This window comes from Pituophis catenifer, unplaced genomic scaffold (genome assembly GCF_029215685.1).
Source record: "Pituophis catenifer annectens isolate HBS135680 unplaced genomic scaffold, rPitCat1.0.hap2 SCAF_1, whole genome shotgun sequence".
Taxonomy (NCBI): Eukaryota; Metazoa; Chordata; class Lepidosauria; order Squamata; family Colubridae; genus Pituophis; species Pituophis catenifer.
This window is the reverse complement of record NW_027256881.1, coordinates 300270594-300292068: the sequence shown is the minus strand read 5'-3', so window position 1 is coordinate 300292068 and position 21475 is coordinate 300270594. Positions and strand designations below refer to the sequence as shown.

The window sequence follows — 21475 nt, the reverse complement described above, 5'->3', positions numbered from 1 at the left end:
TGAGCAATCCAAATTCAAAGTTGGGATGACCTCATGAGCCGAGGTGGCGCAGTGGTTAGAGTGCAGTACTGCAGCTACTTCAGCTGACTGCTAGTTCAGCAGATCAGTGGATCAAATCTCATCAGCTCAAGGTTAACTCAGCCTTCCATCCTTCCGAGGTGGGTAAAATGAGGACCTAGATTGTTGGGGGCAATATGCTATTTAGTATACTGTCTTTGGTGTAAGCCGCCCAGAGTCCTCGGAGAGTGGGCGGCATAGAAATATGGCTAATAAAAATAATAAATAAATTAAAGTAAGAGTGCAGAAGACAATGGTTTTTTCCCCCATCTTTGAATTATTATATATGTGTAATATTTTCCAACTAAAAGCTCTTAGTTGTTATGGATCGGTGTGGGTCTGACAACTTCCATCTATTATTTCCACTGTTAGTCTCATGAAGCAATTTATAGCAACATTCTACTATCGGTATAAAGCTTTTCTGCATTGGTGACATCATTTCATTTCAAGCTATGGATTATTTTCATTAGTGATGATTTTTCTATAATACTGTCTGACATATAGAACAATTTTTTCCTTGAGATTCAGATGACGCACACTCTGCTAGCCTTCCAGAGAGCTTTGAAGACCTGGCTTATTCATAAGCATTGGGATCAACATGTCAGCTGAGTCCAGTATGCATGTTTTCTGATGTATTACTGGATAATTGTGCTTCAAGCCTGGCATATTGTATTTTATCCTATTGCATTGTAAATATTCTGGATGCAAAATATGTTCTTATCAATAAGGACCCAACTGCTCACTGAAAATCATCTTCCAACCTCCTCTATCCCCAGTACTATCCCCCAGATGGCTCAGCCTCACTCCAGCAATGGACTGTTTGACATCAGAAAAGAACAAGCAGCTGCTTTAAGTTTTGTGTTCCCCTCTGCCAAAGCAAAGACAATGACCAAAAAGGGATGATGATGGGGGCTCTCCGTAAGTGGATGTAGCAACTGTCACTATCAACTCAGAACAGCTTTTCACAACATTGAGCCTAATTCATGGCATCCTGTATGAATTGTGGTTGATAAAGGGCTTGGCATTCCTGCAGCATACATGATTTTCATGCATAAAATTACAGATTCTATCAGTGAAAAGTCCTCATGCAAATGAGAAAGACCGATGGCTGAAACCCTGGAGGCCCACCATTAGTTGCTGTGGACAAACAAGATCCCCAAATATAGTGAGTGGGGGATTATGGCAATCCTGTGCTGCTGTCCACAAGCATCAAAAACTTCAGGTGGGGGCATATATCATTTTATTAGCAGACCTTAACAAATTAATAAGCAAAGAAGCAGCCCTTAGAAGTGCAGACAGCCCTGAACGAGATGAAAACGCCCTGATTTATATGTGTTGACACTGTGTCCCTCCTTCTTCTTTCCTTGGTGAATGTAGGTGTAAGCACTGTCAATTTTTCCCTTTCCTTCTCCAGCAGCTTCCAGAGCATCATCCCTATTTTTGGAACTGCTGATTGATGCTGACAGGAGGAGAGAGCAGTAGAAGGGAATTTACTACAAATCTCCCCTCCCTCACACCTTCTGATAATTTGATTGAAGCGTTTCACAGAGGATGATGAGTCAGAGCCATGACAGCTTGGGAGGCTCTCTCAAAGCGGCACTCAAAGACTACATGCCTAAATGAAATTATATAGCAAAGTGTTAGACGGGGTGAGCCATGTGCCTCAGGCAACTCCTGCCATTACAACATGACTACACAGCACACTCTCTCGTTGCTCCTCTCCTCTACCTAGCTCCAATTTAGTTGTAAAGATTTGGAGTGCATATTAGCCAGTCAGGTCTCAAAGCAAATTAGAACTGATGTTACTGTTTTTTCACTAGTGAGAAACAGTAGTCAAATTGGGCATATAAATAAATAAAACAATGGAGCCCACACCTACTCTTTCCAGATTTATTTCTGCCTCTGCTTACCTCCCTTTTCCTTGGATCACATGATAGCTCAGGAGTGGGCAATCTTTTTGTCTGAAATACCCACAACAGAGGAATGGTTGGTGAACATGACAGAATTTGCAGAGGTGGATAAATTGACTTGCTTGATTAAGGAAAGGACAACAACTACATTTGTTAGTGACTGGGAAACCCTTTACTTTATTGAAAACAGAAAAACTTGTGATTTATGACAATTAGAAAGGGTAAAAAATGGAAAGAAGGGAGCCATGATGTACTGTAACTATATAGAGCAGGGGTCTCCAACCCCCAGGTTGTGGCCCGCTACAGGCCGCAGCCCGTTTAGAACCGGGCCACAGAAGTGGCGGGTGAGAGTGCATGCATGTGCGCAGCTCCACCTCCATGCACAGCGGGCAGGCAAGCACACATGCAGCTCCATTTGTGTGAGCAGCTTGCCCAGCGCTCATGTGGAACCATCCCAACTCCATCTCCTAGATAATTCACAATGATCAAGCTCGGAAAAAGATGTCAACATATCTCAACAAAACCTCAGGCAAACTCTGTTTTATGTCAATCCCATAACAACCTGTGTGACAAGTAATAAATTAACTCTTGGAAATGGTTGCTGCCTAGATTCTTGATAGATCTATTTGGGCTTTTTTTTTTAGTTTTGGTTTCTTTTTTGAAGAGCCAAAATTGAATCATTTTTGTCACAGACTGCTTCACCTCTGCACTGGTGATTAAACTAGCTGGCTGCCCCTACCTACTCCCCTCCCGCTCCTCTTTTTTTTTTTTCCTTCCTTCCAAGTAGAAAGTAGTAATCATTTGGCATTTGAAATACTATATATTGCACTGCCTTTCAGAAGTCCGTAAAATTCCCTTTAAAAGTTTTTTTCTATTCAGGAAAAACATTATTCTCTTACTACCACTTCTCCCTGGAGTGTTTGCAAGCCTGTTCCTTCAATTGTGGTTTCGCTTATAAACTGCTGGTAGCATAGGGCATTCTGTTATAGGTATCACGTAGTATTTCAAAACAACCTTGGAGATTGAAAATGTCCCATGTGTTAGGAATAGCTAAAAGGAGTTGGGGAGGAAATGTTTGTAACCCCCATTTGCTCTCTAAAAACCTCAATAACAGGCAAAACCCCTATGGGCTGACTAGATGGAAATAAAACTTGGTTTTCTCCTAAATTGTACTAAAGGACAATTTTATAAGAAAAAATGCTTGCTGCTATGATATAACTTTATAAACAATAGACATTCCCTGGTCAGTAATGATAAATAAGGATTGGTTTCCAGATGACCAACATGGGGAACTTTTGTGAAATTAAAGGGAAATTATTTTCTTCTATTACAAATATTAAATGTACATTTTTCAAATGATGACCACAAATACAAAGGGGCGTGATGGCTCAGCAGTTAAAAACACTGAGCTTCTCAGATGGACAGCTGACAGTCCGAGTTCAAGACCAGAGCTCCATGCAATGGGGTGAATTCCCATTATTTGCCCTAGCTCCGTGACAGCAAACCTATGGCACGTGTGCCACAGATGGCACCCTAGCTCAGCTCCAGCACGCCAGCTGATTTTCGGGCCTTCCAGGCCCACTGGAAGTCAAGAAACAGGGTGTTTCCGGCCTCCAGAGGACCGCCAGGGTGGTGGAGAAGGCCATTTTCGCCCTCCCCATGCTCCAAGAAAAACTCTGGAGCCTGGAGAGGGCGAAAAATGGGCCTACTGGGCCCACCATGCCATCGCGTGCCAAAAGCAGTGGGGCTGCGGGTATGTGGGGACATTGAATTATGGGTGTGGGCACACATGTGCGTGACACACCCTCCCACGCTCCCCACGCTTTTGGCACGCGATGGCAAAAAGGTTAGCCATCACTGCCCTAGCTTCTGCCCACCTAAGCAGTTCAAAAGTATACAAATGCAAGTAGATTAATATGTAATACTTTGGTGGGAAGGTAATAGCATTCTGTGTGCCTTTGGCATATAGCCATGTAAATTGTCTTTGGACAATCTGGGTACCCTTGGCCAAGAAAGGGAGATTCAATTCAATGCCCTTGAATTGGATACAACTGGCAGAGAAACCTTTACTTTTATTATAAATTATATCCTGACTTTAAAAAAAAATAATTAAAAGCAGGGCAGAGTGCACTAAAATGTAAACATACATAAAGAGGAAATAAGTGGGTCTTTTAGTCCCTACTCAAAATCCTGTAAAGTAGAGATTTTCAATGTCTAAATTTTACATGTGACTCACTATCAGGTCTCTGGAGAAGTCATTACAGGTAAAAGTGAAAATAAAACTAATTTTTTTGGTAATTGGTAGTCAATAAATATCAAAGTGCAAGGAAGGAAAGAAGGAAGGAAGGAAGGAAGGAAGGAAGGAAGGAAGGAAGGAAGGAAGGAAGGAAGGAAGGAAGGAAGGCCTTATTTGCATTCTACTGCATCTCACTCCATCCCTCAGGGAAAGTGGAGCTGCTTGTCATTCTTTTGTCCGTGTCATTTCTGCTGCATTGACTGTCCAGAATGATAAAACAGATGGATGTCCTGATTTTATAGGTCAAGAGCATAACAAAAAGCGAACAATGGTGGTGAACAAAGCATAGACAAGAGGGAGAGAGCAAACAATGCTCAAACCCTGAAGCAATCTCTTTGAGGGAACTGTTCAGCAGGGAAAAGGGAGTAAAGGTATGCTTCTGTGGCTCTTGATAGCCTTTCAAATAGGGTGAATAACCCTTAGTTCTAGGATTGCAGGAGGCTACTAAAGTTCTTTTTGGCAGTCTCGTGGCGCTCGTTTGACATTATTTCTGAAAACCTATGGGTTATGGTACTTCTTTCTTTAGAGAAAGAAATAAATGACAGTTATCACGAATGCCAAGAAACAGATTTAGCATAGTTTAAAACTAAAATAACTTTTAAAATATTTACCTCCCCCCTCCTAAATAAACTCTCAGAGAAAAGACCTGCAAATAGAATTCTTTCCCAATCATAACAGTCCCACCTACAGTACATCAGATAATTGTTTCATCCACAGTATCACTTGCCTCCTCCTATTGTTATGCGAGATTCTCAAATTTTTTTAAAAGTTCATTTTGGTTCTACTATAACATTGCAAAACTGAGTGAAGCCCAGAGTCTTCAAAATCATTTCTGGCATATTTCCTGGCCACTTTATGAGAGGATATGCATGGAATGTATGGTAAAAGCATAACATTGGAATATCAAAATTACAAAAATAAATTCTAACTATCCCAAATTCAGTCCTGCTTACAAATTGGTATGGTCCCATTCACTTTTCAATCTTCAGCCTTTCTCCTCCTGAATATATTTGAGGAAGGATGCTGAAAAGGTGAGCTTAGCTTCAGATTCATTGGAGGATACAGATTATCTAGACCCGCTTGACTTAGGCTTCAGACCAGGTTATAGAACACTTGCTGGTCTTTTGCCAGATACTACCAGTGTAATTATCCTAACGTTGGAGAATAATGGAGCATCTTTTGACATATGGGGTATCTCTGGGCTCTTCACTATCACCCCTCTTCCTTAGATGACTGGAAAGGTCATCTATTTATTTGCAGCCAGATGTCATCAATATGCTGGTGATACCCAGTTGTGAAGCTTGAATATAAGCCAATCAGGTGATGCTATCACTATTTTGTCCCAATGTTTGGAGAATGGGGGAGTTTGGATGGAGAGGAACAACCTCAAACTCATCCTTGACAAATCTGAGGATGGGATGTTTGAACCATGTGGATCTGCAGATGTTCCATCTTTAGTTCTGAATAGGGTTGCATTTTCCTCCTATATGACTGGTTAGGGATCCTCTTTTAGTCACAGCTCCAGGAAAAACTTTGCTAAAATCCATCTAGTGTGCCAATTATGTCCATATTTAGACCATGAAGCCCATTAGAGAGCCATTCATGCTGTCTTCACCGAACTGCTGCAATGGGGCTACTCTTGAAGACATAGTATCTTAAAGACCAGCTGCTGCTGGGCCAGAATGCAGCCACATAGACTATTACATGCATTTCAAAGTATGCCCATGTAGCACCTCTGCTGCATGGACTGCACTATTACCAGTAGACTTCCAGCTAGAATGGAAAGATCCCCTATAAAATCCTTCATAGCACAGAGTATGATTATATGCAGGATCCTCTGTTCTCCTGTAACTGCTACCCATCCTATATGCTATAGCACAGTTGGCCTGCTCTGTGCCCCATTGATTAAAAACACTGCCATTGGGAAGGGGATCTCCTCTGTTGTATGCTTGCCCTATGGAATTATATTCCATCAGAGGCTCATATTGCTTATTTATATAAGCCTTTAAAAAGGAAGGAAGGAAGGAAGGGAGGGAGGGAAGTGTCAGCCAGTGGTGGGATTCAATTTTTTTTTTACTACCGGTTCTGTGGGCATGGCATGGCTTGGTGGGCGTGGCTTGGTGGGTATGGCAGGGGAAGGATACTGTAAAATCTCCATTCCCACCCCACTCCAGGGGAAGGATACTTTAAAATTTCCATTCCCTCCCCACTCCAGGGGAAAGTTACTGCATAATCCCCATTTCCTCCCGATCAGCTGGGACTCAGGAAACAGAATAGATGGGGGCATGGCCAGTCAGAGGTGGTATTTACCGGTTCTCCGAACTACTCAAAATTTCTGCTACCAGTTCTCCAGAACTGGTCAGAACCTGCTGAATACCACCTCTGGTGTCCCTGAAAGCCATCTTTTCTTTGGATCTTCAGGGCTGTCAGGGCTGTGGGAAACTTGGAGGTGGGATTGTATGGAGTTGAAGAGATATCTAGCCATAATAGCATTCTTTTCTCTGAGCGTCAAGGACATTCTGCCCTGCACCTGGAGTGGCGTGATGGGGAGGCATCTCCAATTGGGATGGTGCATTGATTGGACTATGTGATGGACATGTGGGTGCAGAGGAAGGGACTTGGACTTTCTTTTGGGTGGGGAAAACCTGGAAGCTTTTAGATTCGGGTTTTCCCAGATGTGCCAATATGACATCTCTAATAAAATGGAACTTTGAGGAATTTCTAGCATTGGAGTCTTCTTTTGTTGGGGGTGTTACCTGGAAACCTGACACGAAGGGAGGAGGCAGGATGGGAGGCCCTTTATTGCATAGAAATCTGAGTCATGCTTTAACATATGCATTTTGATGGCAGTTGGTTATCCCAGCAAACATTTTCATCAACAATTGCATTTTACTCCTGCATTGCCTATATTATCTACTGAGGAGAAAACAGACTTTGTAATGTAGAAAGTTTGAAAGTGAAGTAATTTACCACTGAAGGAGGCCCTGGTGCAAGTAAATAACAGGCTCTTACAAATTTGATTAGGATGTACTGAAAAATAATGCAGTGCTTTCTTTTACTTGGTTAATCCCTTTGCTTTTGAGAAAAGTTATTTATTATTAAACAGCATGCATCACTTTCTTTTTCAAAAAAAAAATAAAGAAAAGAGAAACAATTACATAGGAGTTCATTTTAGAAAGGGGTTTGAAAAGTGATTGAGAGTGGGAAAATTAAAACAGGATAACAAAATACTGAGTTGCCAATAGATCTCTTTGGTTAAGTGAGTCTGCAAAGAAACTGAATAATTGGAACAATAGCTGTAACAACAGAGCGTAGGAAATGAGTGCAAATCCAAGGAGTTGTAGATTGTTAATATGTGTTTACTAAGGAACTAAAATGAAGCACAACTTCCAAAGGTAGAGTATACAGAGGGAACAGAAAATGCTACAACAATAGCAGACATACAGCTGAAACAGCAGACTGACATAACTGTTAGTCAAACACCGGTTTATCTGTTAATGCTCCCCCTTTCACCGTTCATCAGGACATTTTCAAGCATCCTTCCCCAACCTGAATTTCTCCACATTTATTAAATTTAACATTGGACAGATAAATTTACTTGTTCTTTTCTTCTACCAGTTCCCATTAATTTGATAAGAGATTTTGCTTTCAAAATAATTTCCAAGGAAAAGATAAGTTCTCCTAAGGCTATGGTGTCCTGCATTCATTTATTGTGCAATTGTTAAAGAGTCTGGGTGAATATCCTACCTTGCATTGTGCAGGCATTTCTCCAGTGATCTCCTTTATTCTAGTTCATTAAATCCCAAAAGATGATAACATAAGGAATATGTGACATTTCTGTAGTTGGAAAATTTCTCCCACTCTTGAAAAAATTCAGAGAAATCATCCACTCTTCTTTAACTACAAGTTTCATGTAGTATTTTTGTTAATCTATGCATAGTTCTAGATTTACTTTTAACTCCCATAATTTCTAATGCCTCCTGTCCAAAGTTGAAAGAATGAGAAGAATGAGGTCCAATATATGTGGAGGATGCCATGTTAGAAGACTATTTCTAGAGTTGATCAATCATGAGTTGATCAATTCTTTCAATATCATTGCACTACCAGATGCCTCTGCTTAACTAACTTGTTTTCCTTGAAATAAGTAGCAATTAAAAGTACATGTTTGTATTTTAAAGAATAGAATAGAATAGAATAGAATAGAATAGAATAGAATAGAATAGAATAGAATAGAATAGAATAGAATAGAATAGAAGCATATATTGACAGAGGCACAGTGGCCATCAGTAGTACCTGCTTTTTGAAAGGGTATTGTTTTACCTATCTGCTAATGTGCCAGTGTACTGAAGTATACAATGGTAGTGCTTATCATTACAGGGAAAGTACTGATTTATATCCAAAAGATGTATGTCCTACAGCATAATAAGATGGTTTAGTATAGTTCAGTTCTTAGTCTAAGTCTGGACTACTATTAATCTTCTCATCGTTCCCATCACCCATCTCCTCCCACTTATGACTGTATGACTGTATGACTGTAACCTTGTTCCTGGTATCCTTACGATTTGTATTGATATTGTTTCCTGATTGCTTATTTGTAACCTATGACTATCATTAAGTGTTGTTACCTTATGATTCTTGATGAACGTATCTTTTATTTTATGTACACTGAGAGCATATGCACCAAGACAAATTCCTTGTGTGTCCAATCACACTTGGCCAATAAAAATTATATTTTAGGAAGATTGTACCCATCAACATGTGAAATAGCCTGTTTGTGCACATGTCCAGGAAATAAGTCCTCAAAAAGTTGATCTCAACAGGACTCATAAGTCCTATTTCTTTATAGGACTTTTAGAGCATTGCAATCAAAAACTCTCAATAGTTTATAAAGAATGAAACATCTAATTCCGCCATTCAAAAAAATTAAGGCTATTACTACAATCATGTTGAGAGCACCGAAGCACTTCCAGGTTGAAAGGATTGAATGGTGACATTGTTGTTGCCATTGGAGACTCCTTTTATATCCCCATTGAATTGCCCACTGATGTGGTACCCATTTATTTACTCACAGTCGCCCACTTTCCAACTGCTGGATTGGCAGAAGCTAAAGAGTGTGACAGGAGCCCATCCCATTCTGTAGCAGCAACTGGGTATCAAACACAAGCCTGCCAATCATTAGCCCAGCATCATGAGCCACCACACTCCCTAATTAAGGCTAGAGCTATAGATAAACAATTCCATATCTAATAAATAAACAGTGCTATTCTATAGCTAATAAAAAGTCTTTTGGAAGAACTCCATTTAACATGCTTCTGGAAGGCTACCAGGATTGGCGCAACCCTGGAAGAATGTTCCACACAATAGTGACTACACGGAGAAGCTCTGCCACCTCGTATTGCAATCTGTTTTTATGTTTAATCATTTTGGCTGGATCAAGGAGATATTCCTGAAGCTACCTTATCACTGAGTCATGCCATCAAAACAAATTGACTGCATACAATTTGTATTCCACCTACCCACTGGACTAGTGGTGGATTGCTCCCAGTTCGATCTGGTTCTATAGTACCGGTTGTAAAACTGGCGGGAGACTCCGCCCACCCACCATGACGTCATCATGAGTGATCTGCGCATGCGCAGAAGCTTCGCATGCGCAGAAGCTTCATGCGCACTCCCGCTGTGAACCGGTAGTAAAGATAAGTGGAGCCCACCCCTGCACTGGATTAAATACAATGCATACAATAAAATAAAAAACAATAAAAAACAACATCATTCATTGCTGCTATCAACTTTTATATTCTGTATGTAAGTATATTTATATACTTTTATATTCTGAACTATCTACAAAAAAGGGCAATTTTTAGCCCTTTTCTAAATGACAAAAGTTTAGAAGCCATCCTCATCTAAGGAGGCAGAATATTCCTGAAGAAGCTGCTACTGAAAAACCTCATCTTATGTACCCTGGTCTCCTTGAGCTATTAGGGGCAAGTAATTTATAGGACCTTCTCCCAACTAAATTGCAATGGTTAAAGCAGATAGTCCTGAATGTAACAAGGACCTAATCTATATAAAATTTTATAGATAATCATCTTGAATTGCACCTGGAAGCCTACTGGCAATTGCAGTACCTCCCACAAAAAGGTTAATGGTGGTAACCTACTTAATACCAATCAGGGGCCAGGTAGGTTCTTTAAAGGCAGCCCTGTTTACAATGAATTGCAATAGTTTAACTTTTATGAGATGGCAAGGGCATGAGTCATCCTCTTCAACACCTCCTGGTCCAGGAAAAGTGCAAATTGGCAGAACAGGCAAAGGATTGCATTGTCCTGGCTATGACTTCTACCCAATAGTAGAAAAAACAGCTCCTTTCAGCTTCAGCACAGCCTAATTAGCACAAGTTGATTGGATCAGCCTCCCGACTCTCAGATGATTTGTTCTCAGCTGTTTTGCGCAGGGCTCTGCTGTTTGCTGCAAAGAGGTAAATTGCTGGAGCAGATTTTTTTTTCCTTGTACTAATCAAGCTATGCTGAAAATGAAAATGAAAGTAAAGCAGGCTGTTTGCTGTTTGCTGCAACTAGGCAAAATTGCTCAGAGGCAGAGGAAGATTTCTTTTTCTTCTTTTCCTCACCAAAAAAGGTAGGTGCGTCTTATACTCCAGTGCGTCTTATACTCCAAAAAATACGGTAGATTTGAAAAGAATGGGGAAGGGCTAACCCTAAGGCTTCCGAGCCCTAAAGTGCCCTTGGGCTCAAGTTGTCTTCTCCCCAATACCACAAATTGGAACTATCTACTCAGAAAGAATGTCCCCAGTTTTTAATCCTCACATAAATTGATGGTGTTGAGTGCCCCAGAGATGTCTATTAGAATGGCTTCTTATTCCTCATTACCATCTCTTTCAAAGCCAGCGACCTCATCTCTTTGAAGAATACATTTCTCATCTCTGATACCATGATTATGAAGTAACCATTATTAAAGCTGAACTTGTAATTTACATGTTGATAAGGATCAGGTGGGAAGGGGGGCTAATCACATGGAATCCTTAGTCACCATATTACAAGACCTTAAAAGGCTATCCTATTCATGTTCATCTGAATATGGCTATAATTCATAACCCACTGGAGAAAGCCAGATGAAGAAACTGGAAAATGGAAGTTGGTTTGGCAAAGATGGACATTGGAATGAGGCTATTATATGCTACTCTGGGAAACTTAAACACCCTTAAATATTCTATTTTAGCTTATAACATTGATTGCGCTTTTTGATGAACTCTGGTGGCATGGGGAGGAGAGTGAGACAACTCTCCTGACTTTCCTTAATTTCTCAGTGGTTTTCAATACCATAACTCATGGTACTGAGTGGACTGACTAGGGAGACTAGAATTAGGACAACATAGTGTTGACCCGTTCCTCCATGGCTGATTTCAGTTGGTATTGATACTGGCGACGTTGAGCTTGAAGCCCTACTTTATATGGCTCAACTCCTTCACCCCTTTTATATGAAGCTGTCTAGTGAAGTCCTCTCTTGACATGACATCAGGTCTCATCAATATGCTGATTATTCCCAAGTATATATCTTGACCCTCACTTGTATGAGTTTCCCCTTAGGGCATATGGAAAAATAAATGATTTTCATATTTTGAGGATTGTAGGCTTACCCAAATCCACTCCTCCTAGTATACATGTTTGTTTTTCTTACTTCCAACAGAGAAGTAATGGTGACAAAAAATACGCTGCTTAAACAAGAAGATATTTGTCTTCCTCAGTAATGGGCTTTCTTCTCAGTTTGTAGAAAAGGAAATTTGCAGAATCCTAAGATCTATGAGATCTTTTCCCAGGGACCATACTATTGTACCATAAGTAAAAAAAATCAATTTAAGATATCAATCTGGTTTTTTTTAAAATGTAATGATGAATAACAGCACGGAATCCATATGATTCTTCTCCAGTTATTTAGAAAGAGTATCATTGCTTTTTGAGGGTATCCCTCTTGCTAAATGAAGTATGTTTACAAAATATACCTTCTGAAGGCTATTCATTTTTTAGATGTCTTTTTGAGTTTGTGATCCAGTGACAATAATAAATACTGCTGAGTCTCTAGTCTCCCATATATCTTGTGCTTGATATTTTGTCTAATTTATCTTTCTAACAGAACTGAAAAGAGCTTCTTCGCTTTATATAGGCATTTAGTTATAATTCACATTTTTAAGGCCATCAACTCATCAGTGAATCTAAGCAGAATACAAAATTAAAAACAAATGTATAAAATAATCAGCATAAACAGAAAAGAATACAAATAGTCCTTGCTTAATGACTGTTCTAAGTTATGTTGACTCAAAAAAGCTATTTACAACCTGTCCTTAAAAGTTATGACTGCCACACCCACCCACCCCTGCAATCAATTGTATTTTGGTTGCCTGGCAATTGGTTTGAATTTACAACTAGTTGCAGTATCCTGTGGTTACATGACTGCAACTTGCTATTTTTTGCCCATTTCCAGTATTTTTCCTGGTTTCTGACAAAAACTGCCAATTAGGGAGAATAGATTTACTTAATCACCACAATTTGTTTAGTGACTGTAGTGACTCACTTTATGATTATAGTAAAAAATGTTCGTAAAATCAAGTTAGGTCACATGGTGATCTGTTTAACAACTGCAATGACTTATGACCAAAATTCCAGGCCCAATTGAGGATTGTTAAGTGAGGACTAGCTGCATGATCATCCTGGCAGAACAGACATCCATTAAAACCACAAAAACCTCACTCATTGTCTCATAATCTGAAGAAATAGCCTGGTTTTCAAGACACACTTAAAAGAAAGCAAAATCAGGGGCATTCAATTTTCTGGAGTGAAGTTATACCAGAGGACCTCTTATAACAGAGATGCCTGCTTCTGGGTTATATCAAATAATGGGATTGGAGCATGCCATCTGTCTCATCATAGAGGGTCCATGAAAACAATGGAAGACATTAGGTTTCTCAAATAACTAAGACCTTATGTCCTGTAAGTGTTTGTAGGTAAAAAAACCTACTATCTCAAATTGCACTAGGAAATCTCCTGGTAACTATATAGTTTGCATAGCAAAGTTGTCCCACAACAGCTCATGATACTATGTGCACCATACCAGGTACAGCACATGGCAGTAATTCGCACTGAAAGTATCTAGGACATGGGTGACTTTGAGAAGAGCTTCCTAGTTCAGAAATGCTTCTGTATGATAGTACTGTCTACTCTTTGACCAGAAACTGAGAGCCTAAAAGGAGTGCAGAAATACCCCCAGTTTGCATATTAATTCCATCTGGGAAAGTACAGTCTATTTACAACTAAATATGAAGAATCCCTGGTCCCAGATGGTCAATGAATCCACAATCACTCACTTATCGAGACTCTTCCTTATCTAGGTCCCAATAGCTTCCAGCTGTTGGGGAAGTATTAAATGATTAGGTTGGGGACTAAGTAACATAGTTGTAAAGCATGATGTCATGTGACCACGCCAATCTATGATGGCAGTTGCAGCACTTCCAATTGCCCAAATCTGGGAATACAAAGACCTGTGGATCTTTGTCCTTGAGTGGATTTATTTATTTACGTTAAACTCAAATTACATTATGAAAAATACTGGTTTAGAAGACATAGAAATGTGAATTAAAATTGCTGAGAAAAACATTAACAATCTCAGATATGTTGACAATATTATATTGAAGGTTGAAAATGAACAGGACTGAAGGAACCTCTTGATAAAGGTTAAAGAAGATAATTCAAAACTTGTGCTACTCAATGATTATGTCAAAAGATAATGCCAAACAATGCAAATAAATGGCAAAATCAAACTTGTAATAGACTTTGTCTTACTAGGCTCAAAAACTAACAAGTGAGTAAAGCCATTAAATAAAGAAATACTTTTGGAGAAAGATCATGGCAGGTTAAGACACAATATTAAAGTGCACATAACACACAATCCTTTATCTGCTGACCACAAGGCAAATAAAAATAAAAAAAATTAAAATGCATTTAGTGTTTGTAGAGCTACTTCAATTAAGGATCCTTTGTAGCATCATTATGGTATTACAGTAACCAGTGGGTAATAGCTTTTCTGCAATCCAATATTTAACTGTAGGATTCTCAGCCAACTGTCTGGTTTCCTGAAATACCATACCATATCTTAAGAATTGATTGAGGGTTTTGTAGCTCGCTTAACTCAATTTTAACACTTTTAATGTGAGGGCATACAGCCTGAAATTGATAAAACTTTCCAATTGCTCATCATATATGGCAGCTAGGCTTACTGCCCATAATAGCAGATACCATGACAACTGTGTTTTTGGAGGGTACAAATTGATACTGCAAAGAGGATCTATAGTTAATGGACTGTTTCCCTGTGGAAACATGTATCATTCCCCGTGTGTAATAATAATAAAAAAGTTACACTTCAACAATTCACATACACGTCTATTCTAACCTTATAAATGCAGCTTCTAGTGCTAAATATAAATTCTTCAGTTGAACTCTCTAAAATAAACATAGGATTGACATTAGTTCATTAGGAATTCTTAAATCAGGATCTCAAACTATAATACCATTTTGGTACAACAATGCACATTTGTGCTAATTAAGATTTGGCTTTATGCCTGAATTCACAAATCACTAATAGAGCAAAGTAAGGACTTTTTTCAGTTTCAAGAATGTGAACTCAGTTACAACATGAGCCAGGGTGGTAGGTTAAGATATTGGACTAGGAATAAAGAGAGTTAAGTTCAAATCTACTGCCACCGTGGCCAAGTCATTTTACTACTTCCCAAGTTAGTATGGATAGAGTCTACTATATATGAAGCCTTGAATTCTGAGGGTATGGTATAATATAAAGATAACAAATAGGAAAGGTATCTCAGACATATGGAAGAACAAAATTGATATGTCTATGCATCTATATATGTATATATGTGTGACTGTGTATATACAACGTGTATGTGTATATACACATACATACATACTTACATACAAATACATGCCATAGTTATTATACCAATGGATGCACAAACCAGAGTAGCTCTTGATAAATGTGGCACAACTGTGGAATCACATGATCCATGAATGTAATCAGCCTGGTGAGAGATTAATTTCTGATATTCTACTTTTCATTTTTTTTTTCAGCATAAGCTTTCCATCAGATCAATTAAAAAGAATACTTTCAAATCCCAGAACAAGGATCCAAATGTTACATGATGAAACATGGGACTTTTCTTTCTCTCCCAAAATATCTGCATCTGGGTGAGGTCTAGATATGTGTCCAAATCCATAACTAACCTTAGTTCCTTTATCCTAATTGCCTAGGATAGAAGAAGCTTCAAACAAATACCCATTCTTATATCCAATTCTCTTATTTGAGACAACACTATCTGTAGAAGAGTCCTAAGAGCAGACAGACAGATGACAGCATCTAGGGCTTATTTAGCCTTTGTTGAGAATTGTTCTAAAAGTTTCTTTCCAATTAAATGATAAGCCAAAGATTTGGAGGAATTGATTCTCATTTCCTTAAATTATAGTGTTAATTTACTCATTAGACATAATTATTAAATTTGCTTACAATGATTAGATAAATGTAGTTATAAGAGATAAAGAAGGGCTTTTGAGATATTAAGTCTCTTTCCCCATAAGTAAGCTGAAATTTCAGGGAACTGTTCTTTCTTTGGTAGGAAATTGCATTCTTTAGAGGAAATGCAGATTAAAAACAGAGTACACACTGCCCATAATTGTAATAGGGGTGGATGGGAACAAAAAAGCACACCCAGGGAAACTAACTCAGGTCATTTTGAAATCCAAGCCAGAACAGACTTTCCCAACCAATACAGAATTTCATTCCCAGTACTTTTGGAGGGCAACAAACTGGGAAAAAACAAGATGCATGCACAAGATGTCTACACAAGAAATCCACAAGATGGATTTCTGAAGATATCTCATTTTCCTATACAAGTGGGCAATGCATATTTCCTATACAAGAGGACAATGTATAAAATAGCAGTATCTACAAAGGCCCAAGTTTTATATTCCTTCACATCTCCCTCACGACCATGATACTCAAAAAAAAGTTTGTAATAAAAAAGACCAGTAATCTAAAAAAACTAAACTTGACATATATCCTATTAAAATCTCTTCTACTTAAGCACATTACACTGCTTGAGGATATTGCTCTTTGCATAGTATATATAGTAATTGTCCTTTATAAATCAAACCACACAAGACACATGTAAGAAGGAAGGTTTCAAGGAGCCTTCCTAATGAGTTCCAACTGCTGGCTGCAATAATTTCACATAACAGCCTTCAATGCCTTGATTGCTATTTGTATACAAATGTGCAATAACATTTATCAGAACTCACAGTAAAATGCAGGGAGGCAGAAGCAGTGATGATAGCCAAATGAATGCCCAACTAGGATAGGAAATTTGAGGTGCTCAAAAACATATTCGGTTATGTACAAGTAAAATCAGTTTATGAAACTGAAAATTTTAAGAGTATTTTACTGAAAATATTGTTGATAAGGAAAGCTAAGAGAGGATTTTGGGGAATTTTGGCCTTATTAAATATATGAAAGATATAGTAGCAAAGCACAATTACCAGAATGCTCATCAGTTGAGCATTTTTTTAGAAACATGACAGTCTTCTTAAGTGCTGAGCACTGAGAGACTTATTTGAGCAACTTGTGATCTTCCATTGACTTTCTCTCTGCGACCTTCTGAAAAAGGAAGTTGCAAGTGCAAGCTTTTGCAACTGTCTTCCTGCCATGGACCATGATGACATGATCCTTTTTCCCTGCAAGCTTTCCAGGGTTCCTACTGATATATGGCAGGGAATGTTGTAATGAAGATCACATGATCACGGCAGCATTATGGCAATGCTGAAAAGCAGCAATACTGTGGCACTGAAACTTCAAGAACTTTCTAAAATTTCATTCCCCCAGGGGTAATGGGTGCTTGTATTTTGTAAGTTGGTCCATTAGAGATTCCTTAATTGAAAAAGTTTTGCCCTATGATGCAGCATTTCCTCCAGTTAAAGTTTACAGCACTAGAGTTTTAGTAGTATATAGTTCAATCAGAATAGAGGTCTTCTAGTCCAGCCCCCTGCTCAAGCAAAGACCCTATACTCGTGATGGTGAACCTATAGGACGCGTGCTATGGGTGGCATGCAGCACCCTCTCTGTGGGCCCGTGAGCCATCACCCCAGTTCAGCTCCGCCATGCATGCGTGCACACCTCCCACCAGACAGCTGGTCGTTAGGTCTTAGCCGCGCATGCACAGGGAGCGGGACACGTGCGGGGCAAGGGGTGGGGCATGTGTGAGGGAGCTATACACACATGTGTGGGGCCACATGCAGGGGCTGTGTGCACATGTGCAGGAGGCAGGGGATGTGTGGGGCAGGGCAGGGCGCATGGCAGGGGGTGCCATGTGCCCTGCCATTTTGGGATTTCGGGCACACATGTGTGTATTTGCCATGCGCACACACGCCTTGGGCACTCGGTTCGGAAAAGGTTAGCCATCACTGCCCTATACCATTTCAGACAAGTGACTGTCCAGTCTCTTCTTAAAATCTTCCAGTGATGAAGCACCAACAACTTCTGAAGGCAAAGCTGTTCCACTGATTAATTGTCCTCACTGTTAGGAAGATACTCCTTAATTCCAGGTGGCTTCTCTTACCCCAAATCAAGTTTGACCTGAAGGAGTTTTACTTTTTGTGAGTGCTGAATATATAGATGCCTAGAACACTCTTAATAGTGTTTGAACTCAGGCAATATACATGGATACGTTTGAATACTATTTGGGTAAGAAAATGAAAGTAAATAAATAAAACAGCTTTACAAAAGAATCACTGAATGACTTGTGAAAAAAGAAATGATTTGAGCTTCTCTCTCCTTTCCTCTCTCCTTTATTCTGAAAAGAATACCCATTATGACTTCGCTTAATTCCCCCTTTTAAAAATAATGGAAGTGAAATGGAAGTGGAGTTGTGTCAGAATATTCAATGCTAATATGGAAGAGGAAAAGGCTAAAGGGAAGGGGACAGGAAAAGCTGCTGTGTTTCTTCTGCACGTTTGTGAGTCAGTTAATTTAATTACAGCAGTACTATATAAATATTGCACTTATTTTAATTTCTCCTGATGCTTTTTCTGCAATTCCATGTTATTCTTTTATGGGAAGAAATTTTAAAAAGAAGAAAGAGAGAATATAACCTTGTCTTTGGAAATATTACACAAAATCAGTTTGGGCCATTATACATAACCTCTACAATGATGTAATGGCATACATTTCTGCCCGCTATATATTTTCAATCATATACAATATAAAATATTTGTCCAATTAGCATTGTGTGTGTGTGTGTGTGTGTGTGTGTGTGTGTGTGTGTGTATTCTAGCAATGAAGTCAAGAAAAGATTTAAATAGATGAGTTGATATTGCAAAATCTATCTATCTATCATCTATCTATTTAATCTACTTACCTACCTATTTAGATTTCTATAGCTACTAATCTCATTAGGTGATTTTGGGTAGCATACATCAGATAATAAAAATCACCTACCACAAAATCAAGTAATCAAGCATACTATGCATAATAGCCTCAGGGCTTAAATATTTTGACCTCTCTTTTCCATCTTTACAATGACAATAGGTTACTTGTCACTCATTTTTTGGCCTTGGGTCTGAAGCTGTACTATATTTTGATAAAGATCTCAAGCTCTGAATTTCTGGCCTTGCCCATTTCAGCCAGCTTGCTGAAACTTACCTTGCATAGAATAGATTCTTTAGAAAAAATTGAGGTTTGGTTATGCCAGTGGCACATTGGCCCAAATGTGCCTGTTTGATCAGTAATGTCTTTATGATTAGCAGGGAATGCTGCAAGGGGCATGAGTATGTCTAAACTGGTAACCTATCCTTTATTGCAGGGGTCCCCAACCCCAGGCCATGGCCCACTATCAGGCCGTGGTCTATTCACAACCAGGCCTTGGGCCAGCGCTTACGCATCTCAACTCGCGCATGCGGTGGGCCGCTGCACACATATGCACAAACGTCAACTCGTGAAGTGACAGGCTAGTGTGCACGCACCTGTTTGCAACTCAACTTGCAATAGAACTGTGTGCATACACATGCACACCAGCCTGCTGCTCGCACTGCCCGGTTTCCCTCTTCCCACCCCCAGCCAGACCACCAAGATGCAAAGGTTGGTAGCCACTGCTTTATTTTCTTATTTTAAAAAGTGCCATGTAATGTCTCTATTGATCAAAGTGATGATAGGTGGCAGAGATAAATAACTGTGGTTCTGTCTGGTGATGACCATGTCACACAGAAGTTTCTGACTGGTGTAAGAGTAAATAAACACAATGAAATGAAGAAAAATAAACACATGTTGTGTCTGTGAAATGAAAAGCCAAAGATTTCAATGAAGGCATTCTGATCTTATGGAGGAGAGTTCATGAATATATTTCAGAAAAATAACAGTTGAAATCTAGGTTGTTGTGGGTACAGTATGAATCTGTAAGCTGATAAGAGTTGAATGAATACGGGTAACACAAAAAGTAGAAATGAATCTTGGAAACAATCATGCAGTATTCTGAATGAATGCAACCAACAGAAAAAATTATTCTGCTGATGACATGAATGAATGAGTAGGAACAAAATGAGACGGCAGAAAAAGTGATTCAGCCTTTCAGAGACTGAAGAACTGAATGAGAATGGTGTCCGAGCAGATATTTAGAAAAGGTTTTCAAAACAATTGGAGAAAAAAGGGCTTGAACTTGACTCTAGGAGTGGCTTCACACATCATCCCAGCTATACCTTTTCTTGATTTTATTTGTTGTCACCACTGTAGCTCTCTCCAAAACAAAAACGGTTGTTTAGGATTTTGTTTATTTTTCTTTCAAATATCACATTTTCTTAATTATGAATGGTCAGTCATCCTCTTTCAGGATGTTCCTCTGAACAGGGGTGTTCAGTCAAACTCAGTTTAAAGAGAGATCCATAGAAATGAAAGTTGGGGTCCTGAAATGGACTATCACCTATTAGCATCTTGAAATAGACTGAGCAATTAATTTTAAAGTCATTACATTGGGAATAATTTTATTGAAATTAGGGTAATCACTGTCAAATTTGCATCTATAAATATGAATATATACTTTACCTAAATTAATATATGTAAAAATCCATCATTTGGAACACTCCTTCTCTGCTTTTCTAATGATGCATAAGTAGCCCCCCTATTTCAACAACAGGCTCTCTTTTGTTACATTCACTTAGGTCTTAGGAAGGGTCATGTTATGGCTTGTATGATTAATTATATTCTCAGCCCTTATTAAGTCTGCAGATTGGCAGTCCAGAAGGAAGGCAACAGAATCACTTGGAGCCAGCAGGATCTATCTGTGCACCATAGTTTGTGACTTGAGCAGCTGCTGTGTTGACTTTTTTCTGTCAGAACAGGATTATGTTAATGAATCTCTCTCTCTCTCCTCTCCTTCAACCTTCCAACTCCTGCATTTGGGAAATTGCAAAGTCTATGAGTGAACTGAATTGGTTCAATCAGTATAGAGAATGCAGGTCAGATTGAGGTGCAGTTGGCCCAGACCTGCTTACTCTTCAGTAATCCTCAATGATTTCAAAGGGGTTTACATGTTTCGATGCCATATGTGTGGGATTACACTGTGAATATTTTTACTTAAACACATCTGCTGCTGTTTCCCCAGGGAGCTCTGTACAACATTTAAAAAAAAATCCATAGAATTTGTCTTTTAGCAGCCTTAACTAGCTTGAGAAAGTGACTGGGCATATGAGGGAGGTTTTCACTATTTAATTCTTTTTAATTAGAACCACCAGATTTGAATTGAGTTGCAAAAATCTAGATAAGCATCTTCTGTCATGCTTAGCACCTTTTTATCTTTTCTTGATTTTATTGTAATCTCTTTATTTGATACTTTGAGTCAATGATTCAAGATGGAATGAAGCAATGAAATTGAAGCCTGGGCAAAGAACCAGGTCTTCACAGTTCTTCTAAACAACAAAACAATGGGGCCCATCAGTTTGAACTTCGTTCTGGAGTACAGGCTATAGCAGTGATGGCTAACCTTTTCCAGACCAAGTGCCTAAAGCGCGGGTGAATGCGTGGGTGCATGCCCGAATCCCAAAATGCAATGTGCGTGAGGCCCCCCGCATGCACATGCTCCCCCTGCACATGCCCTGCC

General features: G+C 39.2%; 1 protein-coding gene across 23 annotated transcripts in view; it reads right to left on the bottom strand.

Moving 5' to 3' along the window:
• NRXN3 (neurexin 3) overlaps positions 1 to 21475 on the bottom strand; it is a 1226878-nt gene that overhangs the window by 992086 nt on the left and 213317 nt on the right. The window contains exon 4 of one of the 23 annotated variants that reach the window (XM_070931447.1): positions 1937 to 1953. The exons of the other annotated variants lie outside the window; for them this stretch is intronic. Coding sequence (XP_070787548.1) covers positions 1937 to 1953 — 17 coding nt within the window. The remainder of the gene's footprint in view (positions 1 to 1936; positions 1954 to 21475) is intronic. 23 annotated transcript variants of the gene reach the window in all.